The sequence below is a fragment of the Sphaerodactylus townsendi genome, linkage group LG07, assembly GCF_021028975.2.
Source record: "Sphaerodactylus townsendi isolate TG3544 linkage group LG07, MPM_Stown_v2.3, whole genome shotgun sequence".
NCBI lineage: Eukaryota > Metazoa > Chordata > Lepidosauria > Squamata > Sphaerodactylidae > Sphaerodactylus > Sphaerodactylus townsendi.
In genome coordinates this window covers 106,902,791-106,924,524 of record NC_059431.1, presented here as the reverse complement: position 1 = coordinate 106,924,524, position 21,734 = coordinate 106,902,791, and the positions used below count along the sequence as shown (strand labels likewise).

At 43.6% G+C, this 21,734-nt stretch overlaps 1 protein-coding gene across 3 annotated transcripts; it reads right to left on the bottom strand.

The window, feature by feature from the left end:
* Nucleotides 1-2,091: 2,091 nt before the first annotated feature.
* Nucleotides 2,092-21,553, bottom strand: FKTN (fukutin). 3 transcript variants are annotated; one of them, XM_048504049.1, is made up of 10 exons: nucleotides 21,475-21,553; nucleotides 20,311-20,511; nucleotides 19,001-19,060; nucleotides 17,821-18,024; nucleotides 16,542-16,819; nucleotides 15,277-15,409; nucleotides 9,431-9,560; nucleotides 7,567-7,700; nucleotides 6,963-7,090; nucleotides 2,092-3,665 (listed from the first exon to the last, which is right to left on the bottom strand). In XM_048504049.1, the coding sequence occupies exons 2-10, from the start codon at nucleotides 20,413-20,415 to the stop codon at nucleotides 3,452-3,454; spliced, it is 1,386 nt and encodes a 461-aa protein (XP_048360006.1). In that variant the 5' UTR covers nucleotides 20,416-20,511; nucleotides 21,475-21,553; the 3' UTR covers nucleotides 2,092-3,451. The 3 variants fall into 3 exon arrangements, with proteins under 3 accessions (XP_048360006.1, XP_048360007.1, XP_048360005.1); XM_048504050.1 differs by lacking the exon at nucleotides 21,475-21,553 and adding an exon at nucleotides 21,331-21,419; XM_048504048.1 differs by lacking the exon at nucleotides 21,475-21,553 and adding an exon at nucleotides 21,124-21,318.
* Nucleotides 21,554-21,734: the final 181 nt, after the last annotated feature.

The window sequence follows — 21,734 nt, the reverse complement described above, 5'->3', positions numbered from 1 at the left end:
AAGAGCAAATTCTCACCTCTTCAAGCAGGAAGTCAAAATGTAAGGCAAAGGTTCATTACGCACAGAATGCTTACCTTGGGACTCTTCTCAGCGCAGCGGGCTCTCAGAGGGCTCTCCTCACATTTCTCTATTGACATGCGAGGAGGTAGTCCCTCCTTTCCCCAGAGTTTTTCTGCAGAGAGCTTTCCAGGATTGATTCTTTTAACTCTGCCAATCAAGTAATTTTTAAAGGCACAAATTTCATTACACCTGGTAGTCAAGAGTGCTGGCTTAACCCTTTAAGTTGCACTTTACGTTGATATAGCTGTTCCAAAAGTAATTCTCCCCCACCCCCAAGTGAAAAAGGCAAAGCAACTATCTGGACCACTGGCTGTTAAAGAAGACATCCTAGAGCACATATTCTCTCCCCCTCTTGGTGCTGGTGCTGCCAGACAACAGAGATTGATTATTTCCAAGCTCTCTTTATATTGATATCTCAAAATATCAAGAGAATTTGAGGCCGCTGTTGCATGAGTGAACTTGTTTTCTGTTATTTGAAGCAGCCAGCAACATGGGGTGGGGGTGGGGGAAGGCATGTAAAGCAGCACGAGTGAGAGGGAAGGCTGGCCATGGACAGAGGAAAGATCTCTGGGGCAAAGCTGTGGCCATTGGAAAATCTACCCATTCTAACAGCAAAGCAAGTCATGCTAAAAGTGATCTCGCTTGCCATGGAGAGAATGGAAAGTGAAAGAGGGGCTTGAAGAAACAGTTCCATACAAGAAATCTTGATGCAACAGGAAGCACATTGTATGCTATTGGTCAAACTGCAGCTTTCGACTTGGAGCACCAGGAATGCATCCTAAGCAGAGATTCACGTTGGTAAGCCCACTGACTTCAATTGACTTAGAAAGGAACAACTTTGCACAGGTTTGACCAGGAAACCAGTTTCCCTGTTCCTCCTCATTCATGCATGAAAGGTAGGCAAGATACCAAAGACTCACATTTTTAAAGGCTGCAATTAGAAGAACCACAGAAGAACCTCATACAAAAAGCACTGGTGGACCAAAGAAACAACCTCCCTCCCCACCAGAAGCTTCTTATACCTAGCAAACATAGAAAGCTTGTTATTTAAGGGAGAAAATGAGCCAAAAACTACAGTAGTTATTATACATTCCCATAGCTTCATATTGAGACAGTTAACCTGAAGTTTAACCTTCATTAAAAAAAGAAAGATTTCCAGGACCAGAGCAGGAAACATAGACTTACTCCACCTCATTCCTTGTATTTTAGCCTTGTTTTGTGCATCTGAACTTGGTTTTCCCAAAGGCATGTGGGAAAGAAAGTAGTACCGTATATACTCGTGTATAAGTCGACCCGCATATAAGTCGAGGCACCTAATTTTACCACAAAAAACTGGGAAAACTTATTGACTCGCGTATAAGTCGAGGGTGGGAAATGCAGCATCAATTGAGGCATCAGTAGGTTAAATGTTTTTGAATATTTATTTCAAAGAAAAACAGTAAACTGGCTCTGTAAGTGGAAAAGAGGATCAACAAGAACAATATGGTATCAACAATAACTTTAAAAGTACAAAAACCTTAGCTCAATCAGCAACCAAGCTAAACACAAGAGTTAAAATCCTTCAAAACTGGATTCCTCTTCATCATCTGTATGTCCAAATGTAACCCAACTTAGATTTTAAGAGGGATATTATCAGAAATGAAAAATCTACTATTAGCTTCCATTGTAAACAATGGGGGATGGGGCATCCCCTTTGGGGGTCAATAACTTTGGATCCCTTGACCCAAACTTCACCAAACCTGGCTGGTATCATAAAGAGACTCTCCTGATGATACCAGCCAGGTTTGGTGAAGTTTGGTTCAGAGGGTCCAAAGTTATGGACCCTCAAAAGGGTAGCCCCATCTACTAATAGCTCCCATTGAAAACAATGGGGAATGGGGGCACCTCCAAGTTTGGTAAAGTTTGGTTCAGGGGGTCCAAAGTTATGGACCCCCTGAACCAAACTTTACCAAACTTGGCTGGTATAATCAAGAGAGTCTTCTGAGGGTACCCTGAAATTTTGGTGCCTCTAGCATAAAAACTGCGCCCCCTGCTGGCCGGCAAAGTAAAAACACAATTTTTTAATGACTCGCATATAAGTCGAGGGGAGCTTTTTCAGCACTAAAAATGTGCTGAAAAATTCGACTTATACATGAGTATATACGGTATATAGCATGATTACCAACACTGTAGATACTGGAAGTCTGTCACATTTTCATTCCACCCTTCTTTTGAAGATCTTGGAGCAGTGTATGCGGGTCTTCCGTCATATTGTCCTTCCAACCTCCATGCTGCCCTCATTCCGTTCTCTGTGATGAAAGCGTGCGGCCGGACTAAGGTCACCCAGCAAGCTTCCATGGCAGAGTGAAGATCTGAGCCTGGGTCATCCTAGTTCAGTGCTCTGACCACACGACAGCGGCTGGAAAAAGAAGAGACAACCGCCTGCCCTTCCTGTATTGAAATTTGCCCATTTAATTGACAGCAACCTAATGCAGGCAGGGGAGCTGCAAAATCACGACACTCCCTCTTGCAGCTTCTCACGTGTTGCCACTAAGTTGAGAAAAAGTCCCTCCGTTCTCAGCACTGCACAACAGGAAAAGAACCAACAACTACATTGTGTGGATTTTTTTCAGTTCCAGGGTTTGGCTTCTGCAGCAGCTGACAAGGTGCAAAGCATGAACTTGGCCATTTGGCCATGACTCAGTGTTCACATTCTAAGTCCCCTACATCAAAGGCCTGTGGAGAACTGAACTCCCCTTTAATTAGAAGTGTGCACAACAGCCATGGAAACTACAAACACACTTTCCCCAGCCAACACAGGATGTCTCTTCATCAGAGTAGACTTAGCTACTTACAAGTATTTTGTTCCCTCTTCTGCATCACGAACCTTCCAGGGTGAACTGGCTCTATTTAAGAGAGGATCCTTCTTACTTTCTCCCTGGCTTAACTCTTATTTTCATTCTAGGAGGCTGGCCTGGTTCAGAGGCGTAGCTCCCAGGGGGCGGGGTGCGCCTGTGGGGGCGTGGTGAGGGCATTCCAGGGGCGTGGCGGGAGCATTCCGGGGCAGGACAGGGGCGGAGGACGCACCGGTACTTGCTACACCTCTGGCCTGGTTTTGTGGGTTTTTTTTTTTTTACTAAAGGAAGTTTTCTGAGGCACAGTGTTAAAAAAGGTCAGGATTCCTTTCTTCCTCCACTGGCTTCTTGATATTGTTTTTCCTTGATATCCCACCATCCTTAGAGGCATGAAAGATTTCCCAGCTCCTCGAAGGAGTGCACCAATCTGTGGAATGCTGAGAAATACTTTAAAAGTGTCTCAGGAAAACAACGGACAAAGGATCTCACATCTGATCATGACTTCCGCGTCATGCGTGATGGATACTGCAAATGCATTCTGGGGTCTTGCGCACAGCTCAATAGAGTTGAATGACTTCTTCCCACTCATCAATGGGCCAGATCCCATTGGGCTGCACATTGGGGGGCGAGTTCTTCCAGTCCCACTGCTTCACAGGCGTCTTCCACTCTTTACCGTAGTTGGCTTCAATGTACTGGAGGGTTTCGCATGGCACGCGCACCTTGAGTTCTACAAACTCAGTCCAACACAGCGTGAACTTGGGAAACAGGTACCTGTGGTTCAAAACAGGCAGAAGATCGAGGTCTAATTTAACATTACATTTTTAAAAAACGTTCCCATGCACTACATTGTTGTTTAAACTGCCTGGGGCCATCTTATCTGAAGGACTGCCTCTCTATGACCTCCCACTTTACCTGTGTTTGAAATCTCAAGTTTGTCAGTGGCACCGGGCTCTCAATTAGCTCGTCTCTCTGCCACTAAGACCAGGGCTTTTTCTGCAGTTGCTCCGTATTTATGGAATGCTTTGTCGGAGGAAACTCATGCTCTACGGGACCTGGTTAGGTTCTGCAGGGCATATAAAATTGACCTTTTCCAACAGGCTTTCACTTGATTGTGTTTATATCAGCTGGTCTCTGTTCACTTGTGGCTATTTTCCCCCTCTAGCTTTTCAGATTTTTTTAGGCTCCCAATTTTTGATATTCTACGTTGCTATTTGCTGTTATGTGGAATTTACTCATTTAAATCATGTTATTCTACATTGTTGCCAGTTGTCTTGGGACTTATGGCGTGTTGACGCCTCTGCGAGCTGCAGAAGAACGAAGTAGCTCGAGGCCAACTGTCAGGCGATTTCAGCTGAGCAAAAGTCACTCCAAAGACAAAAATGGAAATAAAACTGAAGTATGCAAAGCAAAAGAATTTTACAAACAGAGCAGGTAAACTGTTAGCATATAAACTGAGTAAAGAGAAAAAAATGATACTGAAAATACTTATAATACAGTCCCAACAGACCATCTGGACTAGGACCTTTCCTGGTTTAACTTCCTATAGTATCCACCTATTTCCCACTTCTCTAATTGTTACGGTGCCATTCATAATAAGTCTCTGTTCTTCTGTTAATTGTAGTTAAGGTAATTTCACTTTCTAAGATATTCATCTATTTTTATCAATGGAACCTCTTTATATAAATTCACATAATAGTTATAAAGTGTTTATTGAACCATCACATTATCTGTTAAAACCTTGTTTCCTCGTATTTTCCGAAGGTGTTTTGGAAATGTGAACATTATGAAGGATTGTAATAAAGCTAACAAAGTTTGGATACAGATATATTGAATAATCCAGAAGATTTTAAAGTCTAATATACAAATGGAACTAGAGGCTTGCAGACAGTTTGAAAAAAGATATGGAATTTTGTTTTTATATGTGACATCAGCAGCAAGAATATTTCACGCATAAAAATGGAAAACTTCGTCTCTACCCTCACTAAAACCATGGTTTGTGAAGATACTGAAACTGGTGAGATGGTTAAACTAACTTTGATTAGTGAAAAGAACACATCTAAATTTATCAATTACTGAAAACACCTGATAGGAAAAAAAATGAAACGATGATTCGTGGATTTGAGGACTAGGAGAATCAGAAAACAGATATTATAGAGAAAAGCGTGGATTCCATTTAATTAGTAACAATAAGAATAAAGTGAACTATAATTTCATAATTGCAACTAGAGAGGAAGTGGTACATTTTTAACTGTATTTATATTTGGCACAAATTGGGAGCCCTCCCTTCCCCCCTTGTTGTTTGTTTGTCTTTTTTGTTTGTTTGCCTTTAAAAAAAATTAATACAACTACCCAATACATAGCTGCTAGTTGTCTTGAGTGGCATTTGTTGACAGAGAGATGGGATATAAACTTGAAAAATAAATGAATAAAAACATTCAGTGGGAAAGAACTTGCGAACAAGGAATGCTGCATACATGTTTAAAAAGAAGAATTCTGCAGCAAGAATTCCCTAATTTCTGCAACTGTTGCAAATTATGCAAACTTCTCTATAAAGTGAATAAATAAGAATTTGGCCACATAAAAAGTTAATATGCTGCCACAAGAATCTGAGGCTCATAGAACAGTGTCCCTTTCTCGGGCTGTTTCAGCACAACATTATTACCCCAAAGACAATTTATACTCTTTCTCTGACATTTCTCCACTGTTTTATCTTTTGAATAAACGAATGTCTAATTAATTCTCTAGTGTAAGGGGGGGGGGATTACAACCTTTAAGTTGGGGTGGTGTGGCTGGAGAATGATGCACCAGAAGTGGAGGGGAACGGGGTTTGATCCTTTGCTTAGTTATGAAATTTCTCTGGCACAGACGTTCTCTTTCCGCCCAGTTGACCTCACAAACTTATTTTGAAGATCAAATCCCACAGCTTCTGCACAGACCACCTCGAATTCCCTTGCAGGAAGTCTTCGATGTCAGCATTGTAAGTAACTAGTGCTCTGAAATTGGCACGATAACCATTTTGGTTCATAAACAGCGGTCATCACAGAAAGGAAGACACACAACCCTCATCTGCACTGCACAAGATTCCTGCTAGTTCTAGAAATGAACTATCTGCCAGACTCTCCCACCTTCTCTTCCCCTGAGCAGCTGTTCAGCAGGTTGTCATCACAGGGCTATTTTCTCCCTGGCTCCACAGTACAGCAAACCATGCAGCTAAAACCGAAGGTGCAGTTAATCCAAGTGTGTTGCTAGGAAGGGTGCAGCCGCTTATGCCTTCCACAGGAAACTAAACCGCCCCCACCTAAGACTCTCTCCTGCCTCAAGCAAATTATTAAGTTCAGGAAAGAACCTCAGAGGAAGAAACTTCTGCTAATTTACAATCTGCCCTTTCTATTTAACTAGTGTGTCACTAGACATACTTGGCACTTGTTTAACAGATTAGATTCACAGTCTACTGCTTGTTTTAGAAGAACAGATAATATGTAGGTTTTACAAGAATAGGGTATACCACTGACTTAAAAGGCCATCTGGTTCTACGCTTCTTCCCTTTTCTTCAGGCATTACAAATGGGACAGAACATGCAGAGTTTCTGTTCTTCCTGCAGCGATTGTACTACTTCCACCAGTGGTTTTCAAACTGTCTACCCGCTCTCCTACATCGACTCCTCTGCCAAGGAAGTCCTGCGTGTCTGCCACAGAACCCAAGCATCTTGGAAAAGATTCTGAGTCACTCCTAATTAGGGTCCAGAGCTTGCTAGATCTCACTTTTGCCCCACTTGGACTGAAACCATGACTGACAATTCGTCCACCTGGAAATTATGAATAACTGTCTGAGAGAAATCTGTTCACCACATCTGACCACTGAGGAACTGTTCATCATATCTGACCACTGAGGGATTCCTGAGAAACTTCTAAGAAACCTCGGGGTACCCCTGTTTGATAATCACTCAGAGGATTTAACTGCTTGATAAAACAGTCAACTGGGCACCAATCCTCATGCTAAGATCATCTCATGTTTATAATACCCAAGGTTCATTTTCCTCCCACCACATTCACTGAGTCCGAGTCATACTTGAATTTTTTGCCTGATTTGGCCTGAGTTCCTCCGTTCCACATGTGGTCTTCCTCTTCATAGAAGAAAAAAATATCGAGCTTCACATCATCTTCTCCTTGAAAGGAAAGCTCCAAGCTATCTTCTACCTAGGAGGGAGACAAAAAAGTAACCCCATTGAACATGAGTATGAAGATGTGAAAAGATCCATGTAGGAGCTCTTTGAATGAGGAGGGTGAAGGTTGTGGCTCGACAGCAAGTTTGGCCCTTATCGCAATAGGTTCTCCAAGCTGCAACATTTTATATTTCCGCAACAGAAGCAAACAAGAACCATTCCTTTTCGTGCAGAAAAGAAGACATGCTGTGAAGATGAGGGCTCCATCTGTTACTTGTGGCTCCAGTCAATGAAAGAAAGAAGAACCAAGAAACAAGACTGTTTTCCATGTGCATAACTTCATTCTGGATACTACTTCTTTGTTACAGCATATTGGGTAACTGGCTTCTGATTTTATCTGAGATCTGTCAACTGCACACGCACGCACGCACGCACGCACGCACGCACACACACCCCCCCATCTAGATCACAGGCACTTCCTACCCAAGTACTGGCATCTGATCTACCAACCTTGCCAAACTTGTGCTTCAGTGGTAATCCTGCCTGTTCAAAGGCTGAAACAATATCCGTCTTATAGTCTTTAACAAAAATTCCCAAATCCACATCTTTGCTATAAGGGATAATATTGCACTGTCTGTACCAACCTAAAGAAAACGAAGAAAATAGACCTTTCAGCTTTGGGGAAAACATTCAGGTAAAACAAAACCAAGTCATTTGAAACTCTTGTGTAAACCATCTTATTTGTGAGTAACAGTAGCTTCCCCTCTTCTTCTGAAAAAGGGGTTCTGAGATAATAGTGTTTATCTTGTATTTTTATAAATGGATATAATGGGAGCCTAACTCATACAGATTTCAGGAGTGAAGAATCTATCAGAATTCATGAGGGAGATTGCCTTCACCTAGCTGCCCCCCCTCCCCATTTTGGCTCCACTGCCCCCCTTCCCATATAGCTCTTAGCTCGTGTCTCCTGTTTATCCTGCCTGCACCTGCATTCACCCCACCACTACTCACCTCACCTGCTACAACCTGATACTGAAAAATATGATTGCCAAAATCTGGCAAGCCATGCTGGTTTGCCTTGGTATTGTTGTCTGCAATTGTCAAGGCAAACCAAAATGGCTACGATCAAGCAAAATAAGGGGTACACATTTTTAAATGAATAAGAGTATTCTAACCCATAGCCACCATATGGATAATAATTTCCTTAGACTGAAGTATCATATCCTACGTTTTGTTAAAATATATCAACAAAGCATCTACGACGCCATCATTCTATTCAAAGTGTTCTTCCCCAGTTCTTTCTACTACCCTGTTTCCCCGAATATAAGACATCCCTGGAAAATAAGACGTAGTAGAGGTTTTGCTGAAGTGCGAAATATAAGGCATCCCCCCAAAATAAGACGTAGCAAAGTTTTTGTTTGGAAGCATGCCTGACAAACAGAACACAGAAATATAAGACATCCCCTGAAAATAAGACATAGCACATCTTTGGGAGCAAAAATTAATATAAGACACTGTCTTATTTTCAGGGAAACACGGTAGGAATGCCACAAATGAATACGCTTACTACACAGTCACTTTTCCAGCAGAATGAACACTATCTGCTATAATGTCCTTGTAGGGAGCAACATATCACTGCACAATTTTTGGTCACATTTGTACATAAATAAAAACTATGACCTTCTTTCCAAAGGGAACTATGGTTCACCTGAGGGACCTGAAGGAGCCAGGTGAAATCTCTCTATCTTTTGGGCTGCACAGCTGCGTATTACAAGATGCTTTTGAAACTTGTGCCCTTTTAAATATGCCTTCTAGCATGAGGGCAGGTGTGGTAAAGGGCCGCCTGTTTGAGACAGCCTAAGGGTAAAGCCCTTGCAACCTCCACCCTCCCCCCAGTTCACAGAGCTCGTTTCAAAGTTCTTGGAATCTCACCGGAAGTAAATAGCATTTTTCAGTCACATGGATCCTATGCCCTGGATCAAGATTCTGCTTGTGTATTTTGTACCTGCTAGACCAGGGGTCTGCAACCTGTGGCTCTCCAAATGTTAATGCACTACAATTCACATCAGCCCCTGCCAGCATGGCCAATTGGCCATGCTTAGAATATGAGCCCCTGCCAGCATGGCCAATTGGCCATGCTGTATTTTGTACCTGCTAGACCACGGGTCTGCAACCTGTGGCTCTCCAGATGTTCATGCACTACAATTCACATCAGCCCCTGCCATGCATGGCCAACAGGTTGCAGACCCCTGTGCTAGACACTCCAGTTAAGATCCCATTTGCTAACCTGGCCTACTCAGGTGTTAACTTCAACAGCTAACATAAGAGCCAAAGAGGTCATTTCCGATTTGAAACACAACTGTAAACTTCTGACCTAGGCACGTTCCGCTGCTCAGCCAGAATCTCACTCCCAAACTGTTTAATGTTGCAGCAGCAAGATGCAGTAATACTTTGGCTTTTTTCCTGAACTCCACTGCATCGAGAGACATATCGTCGGGATACAGCTGAAAAAGAAAAAACCTATGAGGTACATTTCTCAAAGACAAGCGCTTCCTTCACTCTGATTTCCAAGTATACCAGGGTAAATACGTCCAAGCTATATGCAGCTTTTCTCGATCTCAGAGCTGCTTTTGACTCTGTGCCGAGAAACCTTTTGTGGAGGAAGCCTAGGTGTAGAGAAGAGACTTCTCTCTTTAATCATTGCACTTCACTCTAATACAACATGCCAAATAAAGTGCAACCCGGAAGGCATTCTGACCCCTAAAATCACATCTAATAAGGGGGTCAAGCAGGGTTGTGTTCTCGCACTGACTCCGTTCAACCTCTTTTTAAATGACTTAGCGCCCTTTTTGAGAGGGTATGACACGCACAGCTCTTATCTTGGTAAATCAAGGTTATCTATGCTGCTTTATGCAGACGATGCCATTTTGTTATCACGGACCTAAGTGGGGTTAAAGCAACCATTAGCCAGGTGTGCTGAATACTGTCATAACAACAACCATGACATTAATTATTCCAAATCAAAAATCATGGTTTTTGCAAGCTCGTGGTGCCCTTCTAACAGGACGCTGAGTGGGGAAGCACTTGAGCAGGTTAAGATCTTTAAATACCTGGACTTAAAATTCCATTATAGAACAGGATGGTCCTCACACAGGAACAGAATAGATGCCACCAGCAAAAATACAACCAATGCTATCTTGTGTTTCTTTTACAGAAAAGGTCACCAATTTTCTTCCTGCGGCCCTTAAAGCATTTAAAGCAAAAGTCTGCCCACAATTTTTACATGGTGTTTCTTTATGGATCCAATCCTGGAATAGAAATATAGAGCGGATCCAATCTACCTTTTTATATAAAATATTTGGAGTGACACACTCTGTTTTCTATGCTACCTTGTGCCTAGAAACTGGACAACCTCTTCTGGAGACCAGAGCTTGGTGTTTAACGTTCAAGCACTGGATTCAGCTTTGCTTCAGGCATGAGGACACAAGCCTTATTGCCCAGGCTTTAACTTTTCTGCATGCTACTGAATGGTAGACCCACATAGAAGTGAAGCTCCATGCCTTGGGCTGCCCCCCGATGTTATAGCCATACTCCCTCCCAACGAGATGTTCTCCACTATAAAATCTAGACTTTTTGCATTAGAACATCAGGGTTATGCAAAAAAAAATTCTGCTCTCCCCTCTCCCTTGGAATCCCATATGGCCGCCTAGGCGTGGCCAGATATTTGTTCACTCTTTCTGATCCAGAGCACTGATGTGCCATCACTTTGGCCAGATGCAACGTGCTTCCTTCCGCTTTGAGGGATGGAAGAGGCTCCAAAACACCCCATAGCAAGTGTTTTTGCATCTGCACGCTGATAACTGCAGAAACTGTACACCGTGTTCTGTATTACTGCACTCTTCATAACCTGGCCAGTGCAAAGTTCCTCTCAACCTTATCGATGGGCTTAGAGTGCTGGACAAACCAATAGAAGACAGTTTATCTGTTAAACAGCGAATCCAGAGATGCTCTAGAGCAAATGGCCAGGTTTTTATGCTCAGTGCTAAACAAACCATCTTTTTATTTTGTCTTAAAAAAATTTTTTTGTATTTTATTTTAAATCTTTGTACTATGCCAGTAAAGATTATGTGTTTTCGATTTCTAACCTTATTTGTTTCCTTTCCAACTACGTTCATCAGCAGAAAGAACTCTAAGTTATGTACTATCAAGTCACAGCCAACCTTCATGGGGAACTTCATGAGGTTTTCAAAGCAAGAAATAAGAAGGTTGGTCTCTAATTGCCTTCCTCTGTTAACAACAGTAGGTTGTTCTTTTGTGGTCTCCCATCCAGCTATTAAGAACATAAGAACAAGCCAGCTGGATCAGACCAGAGTCCATCTAGTCCAGCTCTCTGCTACTCGCAGTGGCCCACCAGGGGCCTTTGGGAGCTCACATGCAGGATGTGAAAGCAATGGCCTTCTGCTGCTACTGCTGCTCCTGAGCACCTGGTCTGCTAAGGCATTTGCAATCTGAGATCAAGGAGGATCAAGATTGGTAGCCATAGATTGACTTCTCCTCCATAAATCTGCCCAAGCCCTTTTTAAAGCTATCCAGGTTAGTGGCCATCACCACCTCCAATGGCCAACCCTGCTTAGCTTGCAAACTGTGACAAGATGAGGCTAGTCTGGGCTATCCAAGCTACTAGAAGGAATTTTTAGTGGCTGCTAAAGAGGTTGACTTAAATGAAGTTGTATGTTACTTGTTATGAAGAGGTTTGAACAAATGGGGCCCATGTCTTTAAGTGGTAGACAGGGACAGCAAACTGCCTCCTCTCCCTTAGCCCCAGTTCAAACCACTGGCCCACAGTGAAATATACACCCTCCCCCCCAAAAAACCATACAGGAAGTTACTTTTAAGTTACAGGTTTTTCCACTATTCCCAAACAAAGGGTGAATATAGATTGCTGACCCGGCACATATTAGACAAATAAGCGAGGAGACAATTCAGTAAATAAACTTTGGTCCCAAATTCCATTTTTAAAAGATATCATTAAGATTTCCACAAGAAACCATTTGATCGGAAGGACTTTCCTTTCACTACTGCAAAACTCCTCTCAGTCTTTTGCTAGACGTTGAAACCAATTCCAATCCATGGTACAGACTAATTTAAAAAAATTAAGCTGGCCCTGCTATCTGCTTGATTACGTTCATAAGATAGCAGCTGCTTCAAACATGAATAAAAACATTGCAGTTATTACATTCTGCATTTTCAACCTCTGGCACCACCTAGTGTTAAGATGTGCAGCAAACCCGGTTTAAGAATCTGTGCTGGTTTAGAGGAAGGTTTTTCTAGAATATTTACTAATGGCTTGAAAGGGGGCAGAAAGAAGGGAAAAGTTAATGTATGAGGTTCAAAGCTATTCCTATGGGAATTAAACTGTAGCATTATTACAGACACATGTAAATACTTCCAACCATCCAAAGGACTTCGGGGTTTATTTCTTATAGCACAGCTATCTTGTATGCTACCACGGCAAAGGGGAGAACAGTTTCCCAAAACAGTCTCAGTCACTGCAAGGGGGCCTGGAGCTTAGCAAATGTATGAGTGGTTGAAGCCATGATAAAGGAACCCGTTTTCCTGTTTTTGCGTTCAGATGCATCCGTGCAGGCAGCGATTGGAGCCCATGGAAACAATCCGGGTTGCTGTCGTGCCTTCGCACGGAGACAGGTCTATTTCTTTTTTAATTACTTCCCGCACAGGTGTAGCAATGCAGGCATGCACAAACAGCCCCCCAGAGCCATGCCAATGTCCCACAATACGACCAGCTGCACCTGCATAGCTATGCAGATGCAAGCTGCAAAAATTTTTTTAAAGGAAACAGGAGGCAAATAAAGCGCCTCTTGCTTGGCTGTTCACTCGGTAGTGGCCCCAACCCGGGATTTTTGAAAAAGATTGCTTGTTTAATGATTTTCAAAAAACCTGGGTGGGGGAAAATAACATGGGGACAGACTCGTTTTGGGTGCGGAATTTGTGTGAAGTCCCCCTCCCCCCGCCCAAATGGGTTATTTAGCGTCCTACACCCATGTTCACTGGCCCATGCGGAGGGGGCGACACAAACCCTTCCATGTTCCTGTTTGAATCCTGACCTCCTAAAGGAGCTTTAAAATGCTGTATCCTGTTACACCCAGAGCTATCTGAACAGGCTATTATTAGCATAGAGCCAGTGTGATGTAGCAGTTAAAAGCAGTTGGATTCTAATCCCCTAAAGCAACCCTTTCTGCTTAGAGAGCCAGCATGGTGTAATGGTTAAGAGCAGGTGCACTCTAATCTGGAGAACCGGGTTTGATTCCCCACTCCTCCACCTGAAAGGCAGAAGCATATGTGGTGAACCAGACGTGTTTCCGCACTCCTACGTTCCTGCTGGGTGACCTTGGGCTAGTCACGGTTCTTTGAAACTCTCTCAGCCCCACCTGCCTCACAAGGTGTCTGTTGTGGGGAGAGGAAGGGAAAGGAGCTTGTAAGTCACCTTGAGTCTCCTTACAGGAGAGAAAGATTGGCTATAAATTCAAACCTTTCTATTATCATTTATTAAACTTGTACCCTGCTTTCCCCAGCAACCCAGGTTAGGGGCAGCTGCCAACACATACATACAATATCAAAACCAACTTAATACCAATAATAAAAAAACACCCCACAATAAAATTCAGTGCAGCATGGAGATACTCATGATGGAAAGAGAAAACAACTAGAGAAAAAGGAGAGGAAAGGAGGGGGAGGCCTGGTGGAGCAGCTCTGTGTTGCAAGCCATGTGGAACTGGGGTAAATCCCACAGTTTCACCATGCAGGGCCAAGGCCAAAAAGACCCTGGCTCTAGTCAAGGACAGTTGGACATTTTTCAAGCCAGGGATCACCAGCAAGATGTTATTAGACGAGCACAGTGCTTTCTGGGGGACATACTAAGGGCCTTTCCGCACCGCAACAGTGCGGGGGTGCGTCGGCATAAACAATGCCGATGCACCCCCCAGGACTGTTCACATGTTCGCCTGGACGGTCCCAGGAGGGCGGCAAGCGGCGGAACAGCCTTCGCACAGTTGCCGAACGCCTACCTTGTCTCCTGGCTTCCAGCTCATCGCAGAAGCCACGGGACACGCTCCCGCAGTCTGGAGTGACGGCTCTGGAGTCGCAGGCCAGGGGAGCGTGTCCCCTGGCCTCTGCGACAAGTCGGAAGCCAGGAGACAAGGTAGGCGTTCGGGAAAGGGTGTGTGTAAATGGTGCCTTCCAGCCGCCGCTGTTCGCACGGCAGCGGTTGAAAGCCGCTGTTTCCAAAGAGATTCGGAAACAGCAGCTTCACGCCGCTCGGGGGTAGCGAGGCTGCCGCCGCCGCAATGCAGCGGCTGTGCGAACCCCTCCCCAGGGACGCTGTTTTTAGCGTCCATGGGTCGCTGTATTCCGCCCGTGCGCAAACAGCCTAAGAGAGGCAGTCCTGCAGAAATTGTGGACTCAGACAGTTGGCTGTAAATGTTAACACTAGAACCTTGAGCCAGATCCATTGTTCCACTGGGAGTCAATGCAGCCACATTCTCTACCAGCTGGAGCCTCCAGATTAGGCCCAAGGGCAACCCTACGTGGAGCAAGTCACAGTAATCCAAAGTTTAAATGTTCCAACGGACCTTAAGATCAGGTCCACTTTTAAGAGAGTGCTGCCCTAAGAAGAGTTGTCCCTTTTTAAGTCGACACATCAATGGGCTTACGCTGAGCGCGGCAGAAACTTTCATGGCTTGGATATCAAGTAGAACTTAGTAGAACAAAAGTGCACTCGATCAGGATTGTCCAATCAGGTGATCAGCCAAAGATAAAAGCAGCCCAGTTGCCTAGTCTTGTTCAGTTTGCACTGCCTGACAACCTTGCTGTTGTTGAACAGAAAAGCAGGCAGCAACGATGCATTTTTTAAATTAAAGTTTAGCATGTCACTGTGCTGGGCTGGGTAGACTGTGCAGGTTGCGTTGGATTAGTTTGGAATAAACTCCGGATTTGGGCAACAAAGTCGTTCTTCCTTCTGCAGACCTTTAAGTTGCAAAACGTTACCACTGGGGAAAAGGGAGGGGAGGGACACCCCACCCCTAGAAATAATTTTACACATTTATTTAAAAAGTTCTGCCCTGCCCTACCAATAATCCAGGGCAGTTTGCAAATAAAATTAAAAATCTACTTGCGAAGAAATCCTTCTCAATCGCTACTAACCTGAAAGAAAGATCGAGCTTCTTTGTACCTACATTCAATGAACCTCGAGTGAGACCATTCTTCGAGGAAATGCGACGGCTCTTTCGGAATCTGGACTGTTAATCCATCAAGAGAGATGCTTTGTAGTTTTAGCCTGTTGAGAAAGAGGGGTGGGTGGGTGGAATTACCAAGCTAAGAAAACAAAAACAGCTTCTGGCTGTTGTAGGTTTATGGGCTATCTGGCTGCAGTCTAGTAGCTTTTGCTCCATAGCACAGAGGGAAACACATCTCATTTGTGACGTGCTTCTGAAGATATAGAACAGTGCGCCAACGGACCAATGGATATATGACGATACAAAAAACAAAACGTAGCACACTATAGCTGCATGATTGGCTTACAAATATATTGTTCTGTTCATAACCATGAACACATATAAACCACAATACAATCTACCCGTCATCAGGTGCATGTACAATAATATCTTTATACTACTCAATGTAAATCAATATTGTTAAAAGAGCTCATGCACATTCAAGGATATAGGCCTAGTCTTTCCTGTTATCTATACTTTCCTACTTTTCCTACAGGCAAGACATAAACATCAAATGCGAATAGGAATATAATCGCCGTGATATCAGTCAAAGTATAGTGTCTTTTAGTCCGCCCAAGTATTCTTAGCTTTCCACACATGCTGCGATTCTGCATTGTTGCGTGAGCAGCTGATGAAAAGCTTCCGGACTTTGAAAATGCCAGCCAAAGATGCGGGAGAAACATAAGGAGCAAAAGATACCAGACCACAGCAATGCAGTCCGTAAAACCCACAACAGCCAGTTGATTCTGGCAGTGAAAGCCTTTGACAAAAACAGCTTCCTTATCTTTTTAAGATGACTCTCTCCCCCTCCCCTAGAAACCACAAAGACGGTGTCGTTGCACCGCCATATAATTAGCAGCTAACACATCCTCTATCCGCTCAACCCATTTGTGCCATAAAGAAACATTCAACCTGATCAGCCATATCGTTCAAGCAGTTTTAAGGAAGGTAAGATGGAGATTGTAAGCTGGTTGTGTGTAGTGTACTCCTGGTTGGCCAGCCTGAAGGGATTCAGCGGTTTCTTTAAGCTATCATGGTTAATGGCTGCTGAAAGCCCAACCTTGCATCAATTATCTGATCTCCCCTTTTATCACAGAAGAGGAACGAGGTAGACCCGACAGCCATGCTTTGAAAGGAAACTGATACAATTGATTTAATTCCAAATGAAAAACACTGCCCTGCCACGTTTCTTACTTCTCGTAGGCTCCAGGGTAGCGGCCGAACCATAGCTTTCGGAAAGGCACAAATTTCCTGTCCACGAGCCGTTTCAACCGCAGCTGTCCGTGCCACAGATAGTTGCCGTTCCTCTCATAAAAGACCACCATGTGGATGGCATGGTTGGCCAGCCTGAAGATATAGTGCAAGGGAATCTCAGTCCCTGAGAGATCCTCCATTCCTTCTAGACGGGGGTCTTTGCTCTGAACCTTTAGCCACTGGAATCCGACTCTCTCGGCTGCTCGAAACAAGCCCATCTGAAAACAGGATGATATGAGAATATCTCTCTTGTAGCAATGAACACAGAGATGCAAGCCTATGCTGTACAGCCCTGGCAGCAGGAATTGATCCTGTTCAGTGTAAGCCAGTGGTTTCCCAACTTTCTCCCCTAAAGCAACCCTTTCAGCTTGGTGTAATGGTTACGAGCAGGTGCACTCTAATCTGGAGAACCAGGTTTGATTCCCCGCTCTGCCATTTGAGCTGTGGAGGCTTGTCTGGAACTAGATTAGCCTGTGCACTTCAACACAGGCCAGCTGGGTGACCTTGGGCTAGTCACAGTTCTTCTGAGCTCTCTCAGCCCCACCCACCTCACAGCTTGTTTGTTGGGGGGGGCGGGGAGGGAAAGGAGTTTGTAAGCCCCTTTGAGTCTCCTTACAGGAGAGTCCAACTCTTCTTCTTCTTGGCAAGTTTTACATCCTGATACGCTGCTTTACAATAAAAGCACTCATGGACGATAACGAAATTAAGACATCGAGATCAAAATAAAACAACAGAGAGTATAGTAAAGACTTTTTAAAAAGCATTTGATAGAATGAGCTTTAACTCTCAAAATCTTGTGTCCCTTTCTCCCCCCCAAAAATTGTTCATCTCTAAAGTATCACTGGATTCAAATCTAGCAAAGCAAAACCTCAAGGGATAAAATATCTCTCCAGCATAAAATTCCGTGCAGGGATATTCCGTAATTTTGTTTCCGGACCTAATGCATTTGTTGACACACCTGGCTTTACAACCACAAGGATACCACTTGCAAATCTAATTTTATGAAGATCAATGAGACTGAATTCTAACTACTCCGTGTTTTCCAGGAGACTAACGCTGTGTCAAGAGGATTGACGCAAGTACTACTGGTGTACCCTTGGGAGTTGGGCATTTTGTGTCAAGCCACAGGGTTTAAAACGTTTAGACTTTGTAATAGACTTTGAAGGTTCAAAATGTCAGCTTTATGCTGTGCAGTTGGGTCAAGACAAGACCACCTCACCTCCAGTTTCCAGGTCTTGTCTAGTAGTGCAAAAGTAGTGAAGTCCCGGGGAACACAGAGGTATCTGCATTCTGAGTAGCTGCCCTCAGGGGAGGCCTTGAGTTGCTCCAAGTCAGTAGCAATCAATCCTAGAAGTAATGGGTCGATAAGATGCACAGATATATGGTGGCGGGATACCAGACCAAGGAATTTCCGAACCACGTTCTGATCAAACAAAAAGAGGGAGATGGAAAGAGAAAAGAAAACCAAAAGTTTAGGCAACATAAAAAGCAATCACATCAAAACCTCCTTAAAAACACCCAAGACTGAGGTCATGCTAATTATAGTTTGGATCAAAAAAGCTACTTCAAAAGCCAGTCCAGTGAGAAACAGCTTCAGTTTTAAAACCAATTTGTCACATGTATGAGAAACCCAAGATCTAACTTCCTCAGGTGCACAGAACCAGGAAGGCATCTTTTGATTCTACAAAGGAAAATGTGGACCATTTCTCCTGTCCCAGTTTTCCTCCAGAGGAAATCCCACTGTTACCTGAACAGAGTTGTACAATATAGACTTTTGGGGGGGGATCCTGGACTAAACACACACTCCTGCCCAATAAATAAAGAGTAGCAAAGAGCAGCACACTAAAAGGAACATCTCACCTACCTCCTTCGCTCTGTCAGTCCATTTTACGCATCTGATAAATACATTCTTGCCTGAACTTGAGAGCCAGCGTAGAGTAGTGGTTAACAGCAGTGGACTCTAATCTGGAGAATCGGGTTTGATTCCCCATTCCTCATGAACAACGAATTCTTATCTGGTGAACCAGGCTTGTTTCCAAACTCCTCCACATGAAGCCTGTTAGGCTAGTCATAGTTCTCTCTGAACTCTCTCAGCCCCTTGTACCTCACAACGTGTCGGTTGTGGGGAGAGGAAGGGAAAGGAGTTTGTAAGCTGCCTTCAGTCTTCTTACAGGAAAGAAAGGTCAGGTATAAATCCAAGCTCTTCTTTAACTCCCATGGCACCAAATAGTCTGTCAAGTAGACTTTGTGGCTTGGATCCAAACATCCTATTGCATGAACAAACCTGCTACCCAAACCTGCTGATGGAACCCTCTCCTTGAGCCTGGAGCCATGCAGGATATTGAATTCATTTGGAACTAAGACATATAAAAAAAGAAAATTAAAGAAAAATACCTTACCCATCGGCTACTGTCTTGTCCTGTCTTACTCCCTTTAACCTTGGGGAAAACAGCACCATTCTGATAGCAGCAAAAGAGAAAAAATGGTTTTGTAGTTAAGAACTAGCAGTAAATTATCAAGTCAAGAGTTATGGCAGGAATGTAACATCTTGAGTGACACATTTGTCCAAGATGGAGTACTCTGGTATATAACATGCTATCGATTTTTGTAGCAGACTTTCTATGACACTATTCTCCTACAAAGTCAATGGGCAAATGAGACTCTCGCTACTGATATTTACAAGATGTTGCACACCCTGTTAGTCTGAAATGACTCGAAAATAATGAACGTTATAAATACGAGCCCAGCAGACGGTGACGTTATATTGTTAAAACCGATCTGGTCTCAGTCAAGGTCTAGTTTAGACACAGCGATGGAACGAGGGGTCAGACTGCCGACGACGGATTCCAGTTTTGAATGGTCTTTTGCACATAAAAAAATCCCTAGAAACTAAAATGTCTAAACTGAGACAATCATGCTTTGGACGCATTGTGAGAAGCAAAGGGTCTCTGGAAATGACAACCCTAGGAAAAGCTGAAGGTAGCAGGAAAAGAGGGAAAACATGAGATGGACTGACGCTATAAAGGAGGCCATGACCCTCAGTTTGCAAGACCTGAGCAAGGCTGTTATCTATGGGACATTCTGGAGGACATTGACTTGTAGGGTTGCCGTGAGCCAGTACTGACTTGACAGCACTTAACATATACTCTACTTATAAATGAGGAATTTTGTTAAATTTGTATAATGTGTAGGCTTGATAGAAAAATAAGTACTACCTATATTTAAAATTTCCCCAATATTTCCTTCCCCTCTCATGATTTTAAAATTTCTGGGAATTTTACATTTAGACCTCCCCATCCCCATGCTGTTTCTGATGCCCAAATTACAGCATTTGGGGAAACTCAACTGATAGTACTGGTTGCCACAGGGTGGAATGCTATGGCTTATATTGCAGAAAATGATCGTTGGATCTAACAGCTGCAATTGAAAGCTTTCTGAATTAATTAATAACACCAATTAATTGACTAAATGCTGCATCCCTGCAAGATACAAGGAAAGTTTATGACCATAGCGATATCTACTAAAAAAAACCAAAAACCACCAATTTCAATGGGATTTACTGCCCTCACGTATATGATCAGAGTTGCATGAATGAATGACATCAGGCATTTTAAGCAATAACACATTTTAATCATTCTAAGCTTCGGTTATGCTACGTTTGGAAGATTCTGTTTTCAAACAGGAATGCAGTGTTAGACAAAGTATTTACCTTTGGAGACAAGTAATACTTATAGTAGTACAACTGAAACAGAAGGAAGACTGAACTTGTTAAAGTAAGAAGGGCCAAAACCACGTTCTTGTTAATTCTCTGCATTAGTCTTCAGGGCTCACTTGAAGGTCATTTAAAAGCAGTTGTGTCCTTTTCATCTTTTCAACGTGCCTGCTAGGTCTTTGCTTTTGGGGGAAAAATCTGTGAAATGCAAGAAATTGAGTTAGAACAAGCCTCAGCAGTGGTTTAAAACTTTTTATAAGTAGAACAATGTACTGACCAATCCCTCTCAGTTCTCGATGCAATATTGCAAGCCAGATGACATAATACTTTGCAAAAAAACAGCACCCTAACAATGTAATAATAATTAAAACGAGAACAAACTGTGCATTTATCCTACATGTGAACCTTTCCCCACAATGCAGAGGCTGGAAAGAAGGAACAGACTTGCTGATGTCTTCCTGCAAGGAACTCATCTACCAAGTCTCAATCCAAAACATTCCTTCGCACGACCTATCACTACCCAAAACCAAACAGGACACACTTTTCTAACTATGCTACAATCTTCACTTTTTACAAAGTCCTTGCACCCCCCCCCCAAAAAAAACTAATCTTCAAGCAGAATATTGTGAACAAATGCATTTCACATCACCTCTTCCTTTCTTTCCCCTGGTTAAGAAAAAAAGGTGACTGTGAGTGCCTTTGGGTGCTTGTGTCTTCTTTATGTTACCAATTATTGAAAGAATGACCCACTCTGCCATGGAAGCTGGCTGGGTGGTCTTGAGCCTGCCACAACCTCTCAGCCTGCCCTACCTCACAAGGTTACTGTTGGTAGAATTAAGGAAAGAAGAATGACATCTGGACATGCTTTGGGTCCCGTCTGAGGATCACAGCAGGATAAAAATTAAATTTTAAAAATTGTATACTGCCTTCCAACCAATCCACTCGAGATACAAGCAAAGGGGAGAGGGTGAAATACAGTTTCCAAACGTCGCTTGGGTAAAACATGTTTTCTGGTACCACGTTAGTGTACAGGTGAGTGTCTGCAATCGTAAGAGCTGCCAGTGAGTGGGTGGGCAGGTGGGGCGATGCCCTGCTCTGCCACCGGGCAAAACATGGTCACAACTCGCCTCCCTCCTTCCATCACATATTGGAAGCTTTTACCTGCCGGTCCCGCTGAAACCAGCTTCTTTTTCCCGCCCAGCCGTAAAACGAGCCCCCGCCCAGCCGTAAAGCGAACCCTTCATTGCAGCAATGGCCGAGAGAGGCGCAAGACCATGGACGTCAAGGACAGAGAGGAAAATAATCCACATTTCCGGTTCCCATTCAACGCCACCTTTCAGGGTGGGGGGCGTCCCGCAGAAGCGGAGAGTGGCTTTTGCATTCTCTCTCTGCATTGGCTATGGCCGCCCCGGAAGCCGGAA